The sequence below is a fragment of the Gorilla gorilla genome, chromosome 16, assembly GCF_029281585.2.
Source record: "Gorilla gorilla gorilla isolate KB3781 chromosome 16, NHGRI_mGorGor1-v2.1_pri, whole genome shotgun sequence".
In the NCBI taxonomy this organism is placed as follows: Eukaryota; Metazoa; Chordata; class Mammalia; order Primates; family Hominidae; genus Gorilla; species Gorilla gorilla.
The window spans coordinates 69,610,946-69,627,974 of NC_073240.2; the positions used below are offsets into that span (position 1 = coordinate 69,610,946).

Below are 17,029 nucleotides of genomic sequence, written 5' to 3' on the forward strand. Positions count from 1 at the left end.
AAGTAAATCAGAATATAGTTGATGGACTACTATGTAGCCATTTAAGATACATGCTTTTGAAAATTAAAGAAACAGGGAAATGATTATAATACTGTTAAGTAAAGTAACAAAATAAAACACCATATGTAAACCTCTGGGTTTGTGAAATAATTTGTTTTATAAACATTCCTGAGTTTTCAACCATACATTCTTTTTACAATACGACAAACAAAACAATGAAAGATATTCAAAACAAGGTTCCAAGGTTGGCCCAACTTGATTGTTTGGGTACTTGTTTTTTTAGTATCTCTGTAACTTTTTTAAAGGAAGCTTTTAATGAAGATACACCACTGTAGTCTTGCTTTAAGACCAAAAATATCCAAACATAGTATCACATTATATATATCTCATAAGAAAAGCTATTCTATCAGGTAACAAAAATGAAGCTTCCCCCTCACCTAGCAGTTCATCTGGAATGCATCTTGAAAAGATCAATGGCCTGTTGGACTCAAAGAAGCCATCCCCAAAAAAATTGTATAAAAAGATTTATTGAAATTTATCAATGACAAACAGACATAAAACTCAAAGTTTGGCTCTTCTGAGGGGCAGGAGAAAAACTGGTGCAGATGTTCTTTTATACAGATGAAACATGGGTTCAGAAATTACACGTCACTTCTAAAGCAACCAGAAGAGGGACACGAAAGCAAACCTGTACATTCACTAGGAATTTGCAGTCATTTCAGATTTCCACTAGGTAAGAAAATACAATTTTGCGTTAGTTTTTCCGTGCTCGGGTGTATGAAAAAAAAAACCCAGCCGACATGCAGCAACGCCTCCAGCGCTTAGGTCTGTAAAAATGTTCTAAGCACAGAAGTACATGTGGAAGAATTCTCTCATCATTTTTTGTAAAACAAAGCGTTCTAATATTTTACAGAACAAGATAGGACAGTTTTTTTTTTTCTTTTAAAGAAGTTGAAGTTTGAAGGTGTGTTTCTTCTAATTTTAATTACCAAATCCATTTTCCTTGTAACTTAACACAACAAGCCTGCCGTTTTCAGCTCTCTGGCTCATAAGCTCAAGAGTAACATCAGAGTCCTCTTTGTAGAGCGAAGCCCACCACCATCTGTGAAGGGGGAAAAGGGATGAGAGATGGGGAATGTCCCCAGACCAGTGCCAAAATACGCCTTTAGGTTGCTATTTACAAACCAGGGCGTTGGATGCCTCTAGCAGGCCCGAGAAAAGCAGGTATCATGTGAACCAAAGCAAAAGATATGGCTGGTGCTCAGCCCCTCCTGGGCATTGAGTAACCAAACTGAGACCAGCCACAGCCTTCCAACCAACCCAAGAGACTTGGGAAATACCAGGAAACGTAAGAGAACTCCAAACCATCCTCTTTGAGAGTCAGGAACAAATGCTCACTTAGTGTGTACTTAGCTATCGCATTTACAGGGACAAAAACCGGACACAAAGAAAAAGTAGGGGGAAAAAATAAAGAGTGGCAGTAAAAATAGTATTTTATTCCACCCCCACCCGCCATCCCTCCCCCCGCAACCCCCAGTACACTTTTCCCCTCTCGTTCCCACAGCAACGTTACAATCAGAAAAAAATAAGTTTCAGGGGGCAGGATTGGAGGGGGGAGAGGGGATATGGGTAAAAACAGTCAAATCACAATAGGAATTTTTCAAAATAGGTTATTCCACTTAGTCATCATCTTCTCCCTCATCTTCAGGTTCTCGTTTTCGCTTCTGACCCCTTTCTTCTTCTGGAAAAGTAAGAAAGTGGCATTTAGATTAGTTATTAATCCCACCTCTTTAACTCAACCCACCCAGTGAGAAGTCAGGGGACCCACGACTAGCAAGCTGTGCCATCCTTGGAAACCGATGCAAGACATCTGCACAGCTGGAAGGGGAACCTGAGGCCTCTGACAGGAGTGTCCTGCCCACTGCCAGGGGCCTCTGAGTCTAAGCAATCTAAGGCCAAAGTGAAAGGGCCAGGCTGCTACCAGCTGAGAGTAAAAAGGCTGCCATACCACCAAGCTCTTCTTCATCTTCCTCGTCATCTACCTCTCCATCGTTATAACCTTCTTCATCCTCCTAGGAGAAAGGACAGATACCAGAACATTAGAAATGCCCCGCCTTGGGACATGCTGAGGAAGCCACACAGAGCACAAAAAGGCTGGGGTCACCCCCAGCCTCTCAGAGCCCCCACCAAGACTTGACATCTCGGGAGGAATGTAAAGCAGAGGTTCTTCATTTATTTCAGATCAAGGACCCATTGGGAAATCTGCAGAAAGCTTTGAACTCCTTCTCCAGAAAATGTCCGTATCATTTATAATATTTGCAAGCAGTTTCAGGGGGTTATGGATTCCAGGACCCAGGTTAAGAACTCTGATCTGAAGTCCCTGTAAGGCAGGCAGCTTTCCAGTCTGCACGTTCTCTGAGGAGAACAAGTTCCTGAGCAGACTCCCTGACGTGCAAAGTAGGCCATCCTTTCTTGCATCTGTCCTCAATCTAGTTTTGGCTTCAAGAGAAGACCCCAGTTTCAGCAAATCCAGATTCTGTGGGCAAGTCCAACGTCATCTGACCCAGCCCCTTCCCTAGCTTGCAAACTTGGACCACCTGGAAGGGTTGGGGGAAGATAAATTCAAGACCCCCTGAGGACATCATTCCCAACCGGCTTGAGATTCAGCAAGGTGTATGACTTTCTTTCTCAACACAGGGCCCTTGCTTTCCTCTGCTCCTGAAAGTATATGCAAGTTGAATCTCTGCTTGTTAAACCTGGTTCCTGAAGTTTAAAAGAACTTGGTGACAGATTTCTTTTTTGTCAAGGGAAACATTCTTTTAAAATGTCACCAAAGAGTTCCCTCATCAGTCTGTTTGCTAAGGTTCTGGTTTTTTTTGCATGTATGAGCTCTCCTTTACTGAAAGCTGGAAATATGCAGATGGTCAGTGAGATTATTTAAAAAACAAAAAACAAAACCCACAACCCTCCCTCCATCCCCACCCCCCCAAACCTCACATGCAGCACTCCTGTGACAGGAAGAGGAAGATGAAACAGCTATTAGCCAATACAACTTACTGCCCTGTTCTAGGGGAACCTGTTTTACTAAGACTTTATTTTTAAAATACAATATTCTTTAGAGATGAGCCTAAGAGTCTAGACCTAGGGAGAAGACAAAGCCAGCAGCACAACTAAACAGAAACCAAGCTCATCTGGCCAGCTTTTTTTTGACTGAGTCTCGCTCTATTGCCCAGGCTGGAATGCAGCGGTGGTGCCATCTCAGCTCACTGCAACCTCCGCCTCCCAGGTTCAAGCGATTCTCGTGCCCCAGCCTCCTGTGTAGCTGGAATTATAGGCATCCGTCAACATGCCTGGCTAATTTTTATATTTTTAGTAGAGATGGAGTCTCGCCATGTTGCCTAGGCTGGTCTCAAACTCCTGACCTCAAGTGATCCGCCCGCCTCGGCCTCCCAAAGTGCTAGGATTACAGGCGTGAGCCACCACGCCTGGCCTCCGCGATTCTATTGTCATTGGCCTGTGTCTCTCAAGCCTGGGCCGGCTGGCTGGAACTGGAAGACACTATCTGAGTGAGTCCGTGTGGCAAGCGGATGTGTCTGCATCCTCCATTGAGGGAGACAGGAAACTGCGGGGGGAGTTGGGAGGGGACACAGGCGCCTTGTCCATGCTATTGTCACTTTAAAACTCTCTAGTTCTAACTTTTGCAATTAGCAAGAGTTGATTTAGAATTCTGAGCAAGTCATAGAAAATGACTCTGCTACAGAGAGACTCAGAACACACAAACACAAAACCCAACACAGTGCCAGGAACCTGGAGGAGGGTGTGAACGCCTACAATAAGCAGTCAGACACTTACCCCTTGTCAGACACTGTCCTTAAGCATTTTACTTACACTTCACTTTATCCTCTTAACAACCCTGTGAGAAAGCTATCATGATCCCTATTTTACAGATGAAGAAATAGGCTCAGAAAGGTCAGGTAAATTGTCTGGGGACACACAGCTTGCGAGTGGTAGAGCTGGGATTCACCCCCTCACAGATCTTGTTAAAAAACTGGGAACCAGCCAATCTCTTTAGGAAAATGGCCAACTCCTGGTGCTCTATTTCCATAGTGTCACTCTCTGATTTGGGATCCAGCAGTGTTATTCTGCTACTTATCAGTTCAAGGCAGACTTTGGTTTTCCCTAGCACAGTTTAAGTGCTCAATGAATATCTTAATTAGCATATGAAAGCAAAAAGCAGAAAATGGGGCCATGCATTCTGTACTTCTTCACATAGAAACAACGGCCAGGCTTACCCCAGCAGGTTCAGTCCCTGCCTCTAAAATCCTCTTCCCCTCTTCTAATCCAGCCTCCCCAGAGCTTACTGCAAGTCTTGTCTCCCCAGAAACAGCCCAGTGAAAGGCTCTGAAATGGACTCACTTCTCTACCCATGGGGGAGCGACTTTCCTAACCAGGGCTCCAGGGCTGCCAAGACTGATCACAGAGGCAGTCAGGGGGACTGCCTCAAAGGGGCAGATGGTGGCCCTGCCCAGCCCAGCCTCCTTACCTCCTCCTCTCCACTCACGTCCTCCTCTTCACCTTCCTCCTCCTCATCCTCGTCCTCCTCGTCTTCCACTACCTGAGCATCTTCATCATACTCCTCCTCTGTGCAATCGAAATGGGGAATGGAAACAGAACTAGCGGTGAGCTGGCTGCGCCCCCCACACAGCACAGGTCCCTGTAGCGTCTTCAGTGTGGGGCTCATGACCCTCCCACACCCACCTAAGCCCAAAGATGGAACACACTAACTCTCATGAAAACAGTGCTGACATAATTAAACACATCCTGAAGTTGTGCCAAAGATAAGCCCCCCTCACAAGTGTTATGCATGTGAAAGGCCCCTTCTGGAGGCCTCTCACACCGAGACCACCAGGAAATTGTCAGAGCACAGCAACAGGTTCCGGGGCCCAAGAAAGTGGCAAGGTCAAATCAAACTCCTCAGGTTAAAGGTGAGAGATCTGAGGCACAGGGAGAACTGACTTGTTCAAGGTCACGCATCGAGTCACTGGTTGAGCTGGGCCTAGGGGACCTGGTCCCGGGACTGCCAGTTTTGGCTCCTTTCTGCCATATCACAAGATCCCCACCAAGGCAAACATGGTCTCTGAGTATCTTGCAAAACACTCCCAATTGAACAAGGAAAACCAAAATCCCGTATCTGAATTAATTAATCAGGCAAGTGTCTCCATTCTCAACTTTATCTGGCCACGAAGATGCATGGGAAAGCTGCACTGTGCTGGTGGCAAGGGAGAAGGGGAGGGAACAGGACTCCCTTCTTTTCCCTCCTTCCTTCCTGTAGGCCTCGACTGCACACCACACTGCCGGGGAACCCAATAAGCGGCCTGCAGTCCTCCACTTCTGAGCACCTGGGGCTCCTGAGCACCTGAGCCTGTGCCCCTAGGTGTGGGGCTGTGGGCTGCAACCACCAGGGGGCCCCACAACCCCTCTAGCTCTGGACCTCCTCTCCACTACTGAATACCTAGATGGGAAAGAGGAGTCCTCAGGCCACACCCTCTTCTCTCTCTATCCCCTCCCTCCCTCCCTGGGAGAGTGTCTAAGTGCGGGTCACACTACAGAAAGACTGTAGAATCCCACTCCCTGGGGGCTTTGGAAAAGGGACAAAAATTGAAGTGGGGATTCAGTTGGATGGTTTTAAAGGAGTTATTATGCAGTTGGAGAATCTCAGGATATTCCCATGAGCATGGGACTCATGCTTTGTTCTTTTAGGGAAGTCAACCAATGAGACAGATTAGGGACTATGGAAAACAAAGCAGACAGCCCCACTCCCCTCCATAGCTTTGGAAGGTGGTAGCTACCAGACAGCCGGCCAGCCTTCAGTAGCTGGGTGGGGGCCTCCCAACACCCAGCCCATCCACCTCTGCAAAGCCAAGGACGAGCCCCAAGGCCTCAGCTGGGCCCCTGCAGCCCTGGGCCGCACCCTGTCACCCACCATCCTCATCCTCCTCCTCATCATCCAGGCCCTCCACGTAGCCCTCAGCATCCGAGTCAGGGGCCTCCTTGTCGTCCCGGTCATAGCCGTCGAGATATGTGAGTTGCGGGAGGAGCTTGAACACATTTTCTCGGTAGTCGTTCAGGTTGGTTACCTCGCAATTGAAAAGGTCTAAGCTCTTGAGGTTTTCTAACTTTTTCTGCAAGCGGAAAAATGAAGCCAACAGTAAGTGATTTGTGGGAGGAAGGTGGAGGAACAGCCCTAGCAAACAGGCAAGGATGCCATGAGATAGCATGGGCAGACCATGACTTCCAGGTGATAAGGAAGCTTGGATTTGGCTCTGCTTAGCCACAGTGTTTGCCCAGACATATCACCTGCAGTTTGTGGGCCTCAGCGTCTCCATCTGGAAAATGGGGGGTTGGACTGGAGGATCTTTGAAGCCTTATCCAATGTTAACACTTTTATTCTGCAATTACAGCTTCTGTCTTAACAGTGATTGACTTGAAATTAGCCTGGGGCTTTCTTGGTGCATGAGCCAAGAGGTTTACTGCCTCTCCCTGAGACTAAGGAGCCAGAGGGAAACCAAAAGCCAACTTGAACTAACAAACTAACTCCTTCTGCATCTGATAATGATGATGATAAGGGCGGTTAACATAGCACTTCATGTACTGAGTCACTTTATCTCACAACCCCTGTAAGGTAGAAATAATTATTAGTTAATTTCACATATGTGGAAATGGAGGGCACAGGATTTGGTAATTCATCAGGCAGCCCAACTTCAGACCTGTGCTCTTACTCTTTGAATATTGCCTGTCAAAAAAGGACAAGAGAAAAAGCAATGGAGGACCCCAATTCTGTCCATGGTATTTGACACGATGTGCTCTGTCAAAGCTTTACACCAGACGGGTTCTAGCCAATGTTATCCCTGTTTGATGGTAGAGGAAACTGAGGCCCAGGAAGTGAAGGGTCATACTGCTTGCAAGTAACTGAGCTGCATTTTGACTTCCCACCTCACCCACCTTCGAGGCACCAGGTAAAAAAAATCCCATCCCAGGCTGAGTCCCCATTCCAAAGGGGGCCAGGTCTAACAAGGGAGTGAAACCATTGCTCCTTGGAGTCAATGTCGGGAGCTAGGTTGCTCTATGACCTTGCAGTTGAGACCTGGGTCATTCTCAGCAGAAGCCAAGGGCAGGGAGGAAGTCTTGACAGTGGTCTGTGTGGGCAAGCCCAGCACCTGCTACCAAAAGCAGCTTCCCGCCCCAGGAAGGTAAGGCAACACACACTGACAAGCAGGGGCGGAGAAAGCACTGAGACACGTGTGATCTGGGCAGGGGGCAGTGGAGAGTGTGAACATGGACGTGCCTGAGTGCCTGACCCCTAACGGTGACCGAATCACAATGTTTTACAAGGATTTTATATACTCAATCCCCATACCTCACCCATATATAGAACTTCAAAGACTTTTTCCTTTTGTAATGACATTATAAAATCAAGACTTCCAGACAGATCAAAATAGTTTGGCTTTTTCCTAGGAGACCAGTGGAAGGCCTGAAAAGAAGTTCTGTGGGAAGCACATTCTACTAGTTGGCCCCAATGCCATCGATGGACAGGTAAAGGGCTTGGAAAAGAAATGCCAGTGTCCTGTTCTGCCACATTGGCCACCAGCAAGTCCCGTCAGCATCCATGGAGAGCAAGGAGTGCCTTTTGGGACAGAAACCCTGAAAACTCCAGCCCAATCTGAGGGATACCCAACCTCCCCTATAAACCCAGAAGGGAAATTTGGCAAATGTGGCCAATTGTCCTCCTGGCCTTTCCCCGATTCTAAGATGCCTGAGGTGCTGCTGCTGCTGCTTTTTTTTTTTTTTTTGGAGACAGAGTCTCGCTCTGTCACCCAGGCTGGAGTGCAGTGACGCGATCTCAGCTCACTGCAACCTCTGCCTTCCAGGTTCAAGAGATTCTCCTGCCTCGGCCTCCCAAGTGGCTGGGACTCCCAAGTGGCTGTGCCACCACGCCGGGCTAATTTTTGTATTTTTAGTACAGATGGGGTGTCACCATGTTGGCCAGGCTGGTCTCAAACTCCTGACCTCAGGTGATCCACCTGCCTCGCCCTCTCAAAGTGCTGGGATTAAAGGTGTGAGCTACCACGCCCGGCCTTATGAGGTGACTCTTATATGTATATTCACAACAGGTGTATTTACTTCATGTGGTAGTATTTCCTATTCCAAAAGAGTTGTTTTCAGTGACACATCTTACAGTTGATTTCCTTAAAATCAAAGGAATACAGCGAATCAGATCCTGGTAATTATAGAAAGCGTTGTTCTGAACATGACCTGCCCCTTTCTGGCTGGTAAATCAGTGAAGCTTAGGGGATGTCTATCTCTACAAGAATGAGCAGAGGAGCCAGAAATGCTACCCAGGCCCCTGAGAGCCTGTTCACTATCGCACCAAAGACTGGTGACCAGGGGTCACTCTTCTCCACACCACGTTGAGGAAGGCCTGCCTGCACGAGGCTCTCACACCACACGGCTCTCAGTCATTCCAGGGTTCCATGTCAGGACTGACTCATCTCTCACAGTTCAGGGGCCAGCGACCCAAGGAGAAAACTGGAGTCCACCTCCAGGGCTAGTTTAATTCTTGGATCGCTCTTCCCTTCCCAAAAAGGGGCAACAAGCCATGCCCTGAACCTGAAGACATTACAGCTCAGGTTTCCAAAGCTGAGCAGAAACTGAGTGGAAAAGCAGGAGACCAGAAATTGAAACTAGGGTTCTACGCTACCCGTACAATAGCTGCCCATTCTGTCTGTGACCTTGGTCAAGGTATTTACCTTCTCTGGGCCCCAGTTTCTCTATGGACTCAGCAGAAACAATAGCTCAATTCTATCTCATAGCACATCATGAGAGTCAAAAAAATTAAGTGGGAAAAGGACAAATGCAAAAGTAGTATTTGCTGATGCCAATTCCTCCCACCTCCTACCCCTCCTTGCAGGGAGGGGAGGGTCTGAATGACTTACCAGTGGCTCTATTGTGCTGAGGTCTTTAATTTTGTTGCCACTTAAATTTAGATGCGTGAGGTTCGGACACTTTTCTGCCAATACTTCCAGGCCCCCTGAGACTCTGTTATCGCTTAGTTCAAGCTAAATAAGGCAGGGAAAGAAAAAGCAGAAACAGCTTTTAAAATGAAGGCTACCGGCTCAGAGCTGCCCGGCTTTCCCCAGAGGGGCAAGAAGGGAAAGCAGTCTCAGGGAATTGTCTGGCATGTTGGTGCAAGCACCTGGCTTTCCCTTCAATTACTCTTTCTAAACATAGGTAATAACCCTTCCCACTCCCCACCCCCTGCCTCCCAGCACACACAGACTCCACTCTATTTACCTTCTTAAGTTTGTTTAACTTTGGTAAGTTTGCGATTGAGGTGAGGCCTACGTTGATTGTACTTAAGAATTCCAGTTCTTCAAATTCATCTGTGAGGCCTTCGAGTTTGCCTTCATTCGACCGACTGTTGTCCAGGACAAGTTCTTTCACCTGAAAGAAGGCCCGACCGTGTGAGCGGGGCTGAGGAATGGGGCTGAAGAAGAGGGAGGGTGTTAGAGGACTCCTCAGAGGACAGGGAGACAGACGCAGGAAGCAGTCAGTCACTCCGTCACTTCTTCTAGCTTTCCGGATCACTGTGCTGCCAATGACCACAGGACGGATTTGCCCACCCTGACTTTTCTGCCTTTTCAACATCTGGGTGAGAGGAGGCCTGTGGTGAGCCGAGCTGCAGAACCAGGGGGCCACTCCAGACAGGGGCCTTGGCTGTACCGCAGAAGACAAACCCAGTAAGCCCTGCTGCCTCTGCAAGGTTGGTGGTCTCATTCCAACCCTGCTCTCGCATTCTCCCAAAACCCACATGCACCAGCCACAGCGTTGTTAGGGACTTCTGGGCCTTGCCCCGCCATCCCAATGCCCCCACGAGACCCCCACACGCCCAGTTGCTTTCACCCACTCCTGCCATCACAGCAGAGCCTGCCGCTGTAGCTGGCATTCACATGGCAGTACCCATGTGGCCTGTCCTGAGGCAGGCGCAGCAGACCAGGGGCTCCTCCAGCTCTCCCACCTCTAGCCCAGCACTGTCCAACAGAACTTCCTTCAAGGACGGAAACAGTCTGTACTGCCCAAGACAGGGGCCACTAGTCACATGTGGCCACGGAGTACGGCCAGTGAGACTAAGGAATAGAGCTTTTAATTCTATTTAATTTCAATTAATTTAAGTGTAAACAGACACAGGTAACTACTATATTGGATAGCACAGCTCTAGACTTTGCTCTTCACGGTCCAGCGTAGATGTGGAAGGAGAATGGAAACCCACAAACTTAGGATGGGCCCATAATGAAATGCTGAGATCTGTCTCAAAGTCTGTGCTTGGAGGCACCTCTGTGGCCCTGTCTTTTTCCCCACTCAGCTCCCTTACCCCCAGTTTGGGTCCTAAATCCTTTATTTCTAATGAGGTCGAAAGAACGAATAAAAAGCCACCTCTCACAGGGCTGTTAAGAGGTAGACTTAGCTGAAGGTGAAACTGCAGGTTCTAATGAAGAAGGTAGAAAGATAGGCCGAGGAAGAGTAACCAGGTCGCAGGCATGAAATGACCCTGGGAGTAAGCAAAGGAGACCCGGCGCGTGGCCCTCCAGGCAGCTGGCCCAGAGTTCTTCCTGCTCCAGAGCAGCCAGCTTCTGGGAAACCTGGCCTCTCTGGACTGGAAGACACCTTAAATGTGATCCCTGCCTGCACCTGGTATCTCAAAGAGTCCCTTCAGCCCAGGACACAGCAGCCCAAGCTCCCTGCAGGTGCCAGGAAACACTTACCAATGTCAACTGGATTTGTTGCCTCCCTCCCTGGAACTTCCATGCACAGGCCCTGATTTCTCACCAATGGGTCACATGGCACAAGCCTGTCCTTCTCAACAGCAGTCCGGCATTGTTCAAAGAGTTGCTCCTGCCCCTCAGGGCCTTTTCTTCTCTTGGATAAACAGCCAGGCTTTCTAACCTGTCCCTGTCCAGGGCTGCTCTTGCTCCTTTGAGCAGGCCAACATGCCTAGCTTCTTCTTTCTGGGCCCAGAATGACTAGGTGCCCCTCTTACTCAGGCGTCTCTGGGCCAAGTAGAGATATGGGGGAAAGGAGGTGGAAACAGAGTCCACATGAGGCCTGCTATGCCCCTCCTCAGCCCCCTCTTGCCAGTGGGCAGAGCAGGAGAGCACTGGGGTACACATCTGGATCTCAGAGTCCTGCAGGGCCCTGCAACTGCCCTGTCTTCATTCTTCACTGGTGGGTGGAGGCATGCCGCTCCGCCCGGGACAGCGGCAATTTGTGGGTTTCATCTAGCACAGCCCACAGAGCAGGAGAGCCAGGGAGCACAGCCCTCTCCTGGAGCTAAGGAGCTCTCAGCCTAGGAAATGGTCACCAAAGCCCACCTTCTTGTTGGGTCTGGGAGGGGGAGGTTCAGTCCTTTCTCACCCCCTCAGTCCCTGAGATCCAGATGTCCAGGTCAAGCCACCTTCTCAAGGTCATGGCAAGAGTGCCTGGGAATAAATCCTGTGAGACCTTCTGCCCTAGGGCAGGAAAGCAGCGTAGAGCCAGGAAGCCAGGCCTTAGGGGACCAGTGCAGATGGAGGGAGAGTAACTGTATTGGGGGAGGGGAGCCAACTCCTTCGTTTGCAGTAAACACTGGAGTCACATGGCCCACAGTCTTCTTTAGTAATTGGTTTCCTTGGAAGGCCTGGGAATTCTTGAAGCTCCACCAAAGCAAGGCAAATATGAGAAGAGATTCCAGTCTACCCTCAAAGACTGCAGACATGCGGTTTTTCTAGACGGGTCAATGGCTTCTCCTTACTGCAGTTCACCGAGGAGAGGAGGGCCTCAGAGAGCAGTGCTGGGGAGCCCAGGGAATTCGTCCAGGAAGTCGGCCTCCTTCCTGGAGAGGAACAGTGCTGCCTGCCACCCCTGCCCACAGCCCAAGGGGCTGCTGCTGGGGTAGGCTGCCTAGGAATGCTACAGATAGACATAGGTTTCGGAGCCCTGATGAGGCCAGTCCCTGGCTCCTACCAGCACACCAAAACTGGTGGCTGCTCCTCTGAAGGACAATACTCAAGCAACCACTATTAATGCTTTGATTAAAAATAATCATCATATCTTTCTCAAGCACTCGCTAGGCACACTCTAGGTGCTTCATACACAGTCTCGTTTAATCTCCATAACCACTCCTTGGGGTGTGTTTCCTCCGTTTTAAAGGCACGTCCGAACTGCTTATCCTAAAATCCCAAAAGAAGGTCACAGGAGGGTGGGTGTCTACTGCACTCAGGTGGCTAGTGTTAGCCACAAGATGAGGAGGGGCCCCTGATGGCTTCTTGGGACTCTCCCCAGACCCCCAAGTCAATTCTACAAGTTCTTGGCTGTGTTGGGGCTCAGAACACAATACCCAAATGTAAGGGGCTTTGGCGTGCTGGGTACTTTGAACTAAAGGAGATTGGAAGGCCTCAGAAGCAAGCTCTGTGAATTTCTCTTGCCCTCCTGTCTCTCACCCTCTCTCCCCAGAAGTCACAGAATCCAGAACTTCTCTTCCCCAAGGCGGGTCACAGAAACTAGAATTCCTCTCTCCCAAAGCAAAGCCGAGAAAGGTTACTCTCTCCTGTCCCTTCTCCCTTGAAGACCCTCATTCCAGAGAGGTCCTGCCCCATATCTAGGAGGAAGGAACGCTACACAGAGAGACCACAAAGAATCTGAACAGACAGGCCTTGCTGGGTTCCCTCTCAGCCTACACCCCTTTGTCCAGTCCCATTTCTTCATGGCTGTCTATTCTTCATCAAACCTAAGTATAAAAATAGGCAGTTTTCCTGGGTCTTTGGTTCTTCTTCTCTGAAGGTTCTCATGTCACTTACAACTTTGATTAAATAAATTTGTTACGCTTTTCTTTTGTTAGCCTTTCTTTTATTATAAGTGTTGGCCATGACTCTTACGATGGGTGAGGGAAGGGATCACACCTTCCCGCCCCTACAGCTGTAACTGTTTCTTTTCAGCTCCTCTTCTAACTGTTCCACCAGCCAGGTGGGCACCACCCCCAGAGGTCTCTGCTCTGGTTACACATCCTTAGCAACCAAAGCACAGAGCCTAACCCTGCCCTGGCTCAGATGACGTTGCAGGAGGGGGCAAGGATACAGAGAGGGGCCTGGGACCCTGCTCTTCCCCAAATAGCAAGAGGTTGCTTCCACTCCCTTGGGAAATCCCCATCGTTTTAAAGGTGGTGTCTTCAGAATCCCCACTGTTTCTGCATTTCCTCCCTGGTTGGTTTCAGCACCGTGCAGGGTGAGATCACAGAGGGGAAGGAGGGGACAGGGCTTAGACCTGAGGTTGCTGATACCACCAAAAAGCCCAAACCACATGGGGGAAAGACCCACTGCTTCGTCATGAGATGAAGAGGGGTCCCAGTGAGAGCAGCAGGTGAGCTGTGAAGTATCTGAAATGCATCAAACAGGACAAAACAAAAATGTCAGCCCAACAGCTGCCTGTGAAAGACATCCCATCCCCTTCCCTGCCTGCCTCCATGAGGGCCACACTTTCCTAGTGCTCCAGTTTCAAAGCCTAGACCCACCCCTGAACTCTTGCTACAATACCAACCCATTTCCTCTGTACTTGGTTCTAACCCTTCCATGCGAAGAGAACATCCCTTTTCCACCCAGGGTGTGTTCTGCTTTAAAAAGAAAAAAAAAAAATCAAGGCCCACTTCCCCTGCCAAGTCCTGGGTGTGAGTGAAGCGCAAAGTTAAAATTAAACTGAAAATTTGTACTTTTGTAGACTTTTTCCCAATTCCACTGACCATTTAAAAATATCCAAATGTGGTTACTCTACCTAGTGGAACGGAAATTACTCTGCTTGTATCAGAAGCTTTTCCAACACCCCAAAGAGAAACCTACACAGGACCCAATGCTTCATTCCTCAAGTGAACACCTAAAAGGAGCCCTCATATTCAAAAGAGAGGTCAGTGAGGAGGCAATGAAGGTTCCCAAGATGTCAGATTGCTGGGGGTCCTGTACTTCCTGAAAAACTTGTCCCCAAAGCAAAGACCTGTCAGTCATTTTTCATCAATGGGACCTGAAAATTCCATGATAAACACAAATACGTTATTACTCTAAGGAACAATTTGTTGTTTAAAACTGAAATCTTGTCTTTACAGATCTCTCAAATTTGGCCTTTCCCCTCTGTTCCCAACGTTGCAGCACTGGTCACTGTCACCCTGAGTCACTTCAAGCCTGCTTTTGCCTCCAGACCAGGTCTCTGTGACTGTGAGGATGGAAGTGGTCAAGAGGCAGCCTGGATTACTGGGAACAGGCCTCGACCTAGAGGGCTCGACCCAACTGGCTCCATGATCTCAGCTCTCTCCCCCAGGCCTCAGGCTTCTGCCTCTGTAGAAAGGGGATGATGAGATCTGTTTAACCTATAAAGAGTAAACTCCAGCCTGGAAAACATTCCTGGCTTCTCGCTGCCTTGGGAAAAATTCGAGTTCCTACACATGACCTCCAAGGTTCTCCATTCTTGGAGCTCCCTCCTCTTTATCCAACCTCAGCACCCCCAATCTCTCACTCTTACCCTACAAATCCAGTTCCCCTCCCCAGGAAGCCTTCTCTAACCCAGCTCTGTGCATCCTGGGGCACCAAGGGCAGCTGCTGCATGAATCATTTAATCGTGTATTAAGCATCCGATCCTCCTAGAGGTCAGGGACTGTCCTCCGTAATCAGCCTACCAGGGAGCGGAGACCAGAGCAACTGCTTAACAAATGTCCTGTTTATTGCGCCAGGTATAACATTAGGTGCTGGGAATATAGAGGTGAGTCAAACTGTCATGAAACGTATTCAACAGTATGACGAATAAATGTTGAATGAACCCTATCTTCTATAAACACCAGTGGTTTTTTGGAGTCTTTCTTGTGCCCAAGACAAGCATAAGCCCCTGAGAGGCAGGTCAGCTGTGCACACTCCCCCTGACCTGAATGACCCAGTGCTCTGCATGCAGGTCTCCAGCCCTCTCCACATGGGGCACACCTGCGACACTGTTGGCTGAGGGGACACGGAAGAAACAGTAAGCCAAGGTCGGGGTCCTTGCCAGCAAGAGGTGTGGTGGCCGGCTGGGAGGAGACAGCCACCAGTAAACAACTCCAGTCCAGTGTGCCAGGTAGCAGGACTGGGGCCGGGCCAGGGTGCATTCTTCAAATGCCTCTACCAGATAGAACAGGCATGCTAAAGGCAGATGAGGGGGACCCAGAAGGACCAACAGAGGAGATACACTATATCAAAAGCCAGGACTGGCTTACATGGCCCAGGATAAAATGAAAAACACGGAGCCCCTTGCTTAAAAATTAAGAATTCCAAGACAGTGACAGCAGCGCATTAAACCAAGTGCGTGCTGCACGGGTCACATGCCTGTGAAGCTGGCCCTGATTAAAGTGGACAGTTTGGGCCTGAAACAGAGCCCTTTGAAGGACAGGACCAGAGAGAAGGAAGCTTAGAGTAAGAACTGCTCCTTCTTTTTCTAGTACTTCCTGAGGCAACATGGAAAGGTGGACAGAAGGCAGGCTCTCGAGTCCGAGAGAACTGGCTCAAGTTCAATTTTTCTTCTTTTTAGCCCAGCTTACCTTCCTGAGCTTCCGTTTCCTTTAGTGACTATAATGTCCATCACCTAGGGTTGGATTAAATAAGAATGTACTTGGAGCATCCCCAGCTTGGAAAAAGCCACTTGCCTTCCCCTTTTTCCACGGCTATCTTTACTGTTGTGTACAGTCAAGGCACAAGAATGGAAACGAAGGGCAGGTTAGCAGATTTGAGTCAATTAAGCTGTCTGTACGGCTTCCTTATAGTAAATACGAGGCCTCTTAACCTGTTGGGGAACCAGGAATGGTGTGCTTAAAACCAACCCCTTTGGATTTTTACATCCACACCTTGTTTTGTTTTTCACACTAACCCTGACCACCCTTGATTTTCTTTTCCTTCACGGAGCAAGAATTCAACAAATATTTGTAGCTTTGGTTTCAACCTTGTCAGTCCCTGACCAATTTGGTTTTCAGGTTCCAGTCTTTGCACACAAGAGAAGACTCATATCAAATTGACCCTGTGTTTTTTGGTGCTCGTGGGTTTTAAATAGGTCAGCTTTTAAATGGGCCATCCCCTGTTGCAGATCCCATTTCAGCTAGAAGGCCAAACTGTCTGAGACACCAAGGTTTTAGACTGGGGTGACAGATGCTTGTGATTTTGTTGTTTTAACCATAAAATCGATGGTTTTGCTGAACAGCCAGTGTGGCAAAACCTGCAGAAATCAGTCAGGTTCCATGCTGGGGAAAAGTGAAAGCTCTGGCAGAAAAGTTAGACATTTTGAAAGCTAGAAGGGCCTTAGGGATCTCCTAGGCCAGTGGCTTTCTACATTTTACACCGTGGCTCAGTACACACGTTTTTATGTGTGTATAGGCATACACAACTGAAAACAAAACTTAACACTTGCAATTACTTTCTTATGTTACTTAGAACAAAATATGTGTAACGTGACCTACAGTCTGCAAAACTCTGGTGTAGGTCAGTTCTCTTTTTTCAGAGGAAGAAGCAAGGTCCAAAGTTGGGGCCAGAGTCACTGTGAGCTGGGCGATTCGTTTCCCTGCAGCACACACCACCACCAGGCATCAGAACTCACATCCCCAGTGGAAGACCATGGGATTAACAGATCACTCGTGTAGCTTTCAAGTTTCTGCTAACAGGAGGTTATTCTGCAGCCTCAACAGTAGTAGACCCAGATCTCCACAGCTCTAGAAGATCTTTTAAAACCTTAACTAGGGGCAGAGTCCCCTATTACTTTAAAACAAACAAAAAATCTCCCCAAGAAAAAAGCATCCACGTCTCTGATTTTTTTTGTTGTTTGTTTCCTACAATAGAGCTCTGAAGGCAGGCGGGGAGCACATGGCCCGGGGAAGTCGGTGACGCCATCCTTATTATTTTAGGGAGCCAAGGAACACAAGCTGAGGCGCGCTGCAGCGGTAATT

At 48.6% G+C, this 17,029-nt stretch overlaps 1 protein-coding gene across 1 annotated transcript in view; it reads right to left on the reverse strand.

The window, feature by feature from the left end:
• Positions 1–509: 509 nt before the first annotated feature.
• The window catches only part of ANP32A (acidic nuclear phosphoprotein 32 family member A), a 41,889-nt gene continuing 25,369 nt past the window's right edge, over positions 510–17,029 (reverse strand). Inside the window, exons 2-7 of the mRNA XM_004056396.5 lie at positions 9,352–9,501; positions 8,994–9,116; positions 5,984–6,182; positions 4,544–4,641; positions 2,009–2,072; positions 510–1,741 (exon numbers count right to left, since the gene is read on the reverse strand). Coding sequence (XP_004056444.4) covers positions 1,680–1,741; positions 2,009–2,072; positions 4,544–4,641; positions 5,984–6,182; positions 8,994–9,116; positions 9,352–9,501 — 696 coding nt within the window. The 3' untranslated portion in view covers positions 510–1,679. The remainder of the gene's footprint in view (positions 1,742–2,008; positions 2,073–4,543; positions 4,642–5,983; positions 6,183–8,993; positions 9,117–9,351; positions 9,502–17,029) is intronic.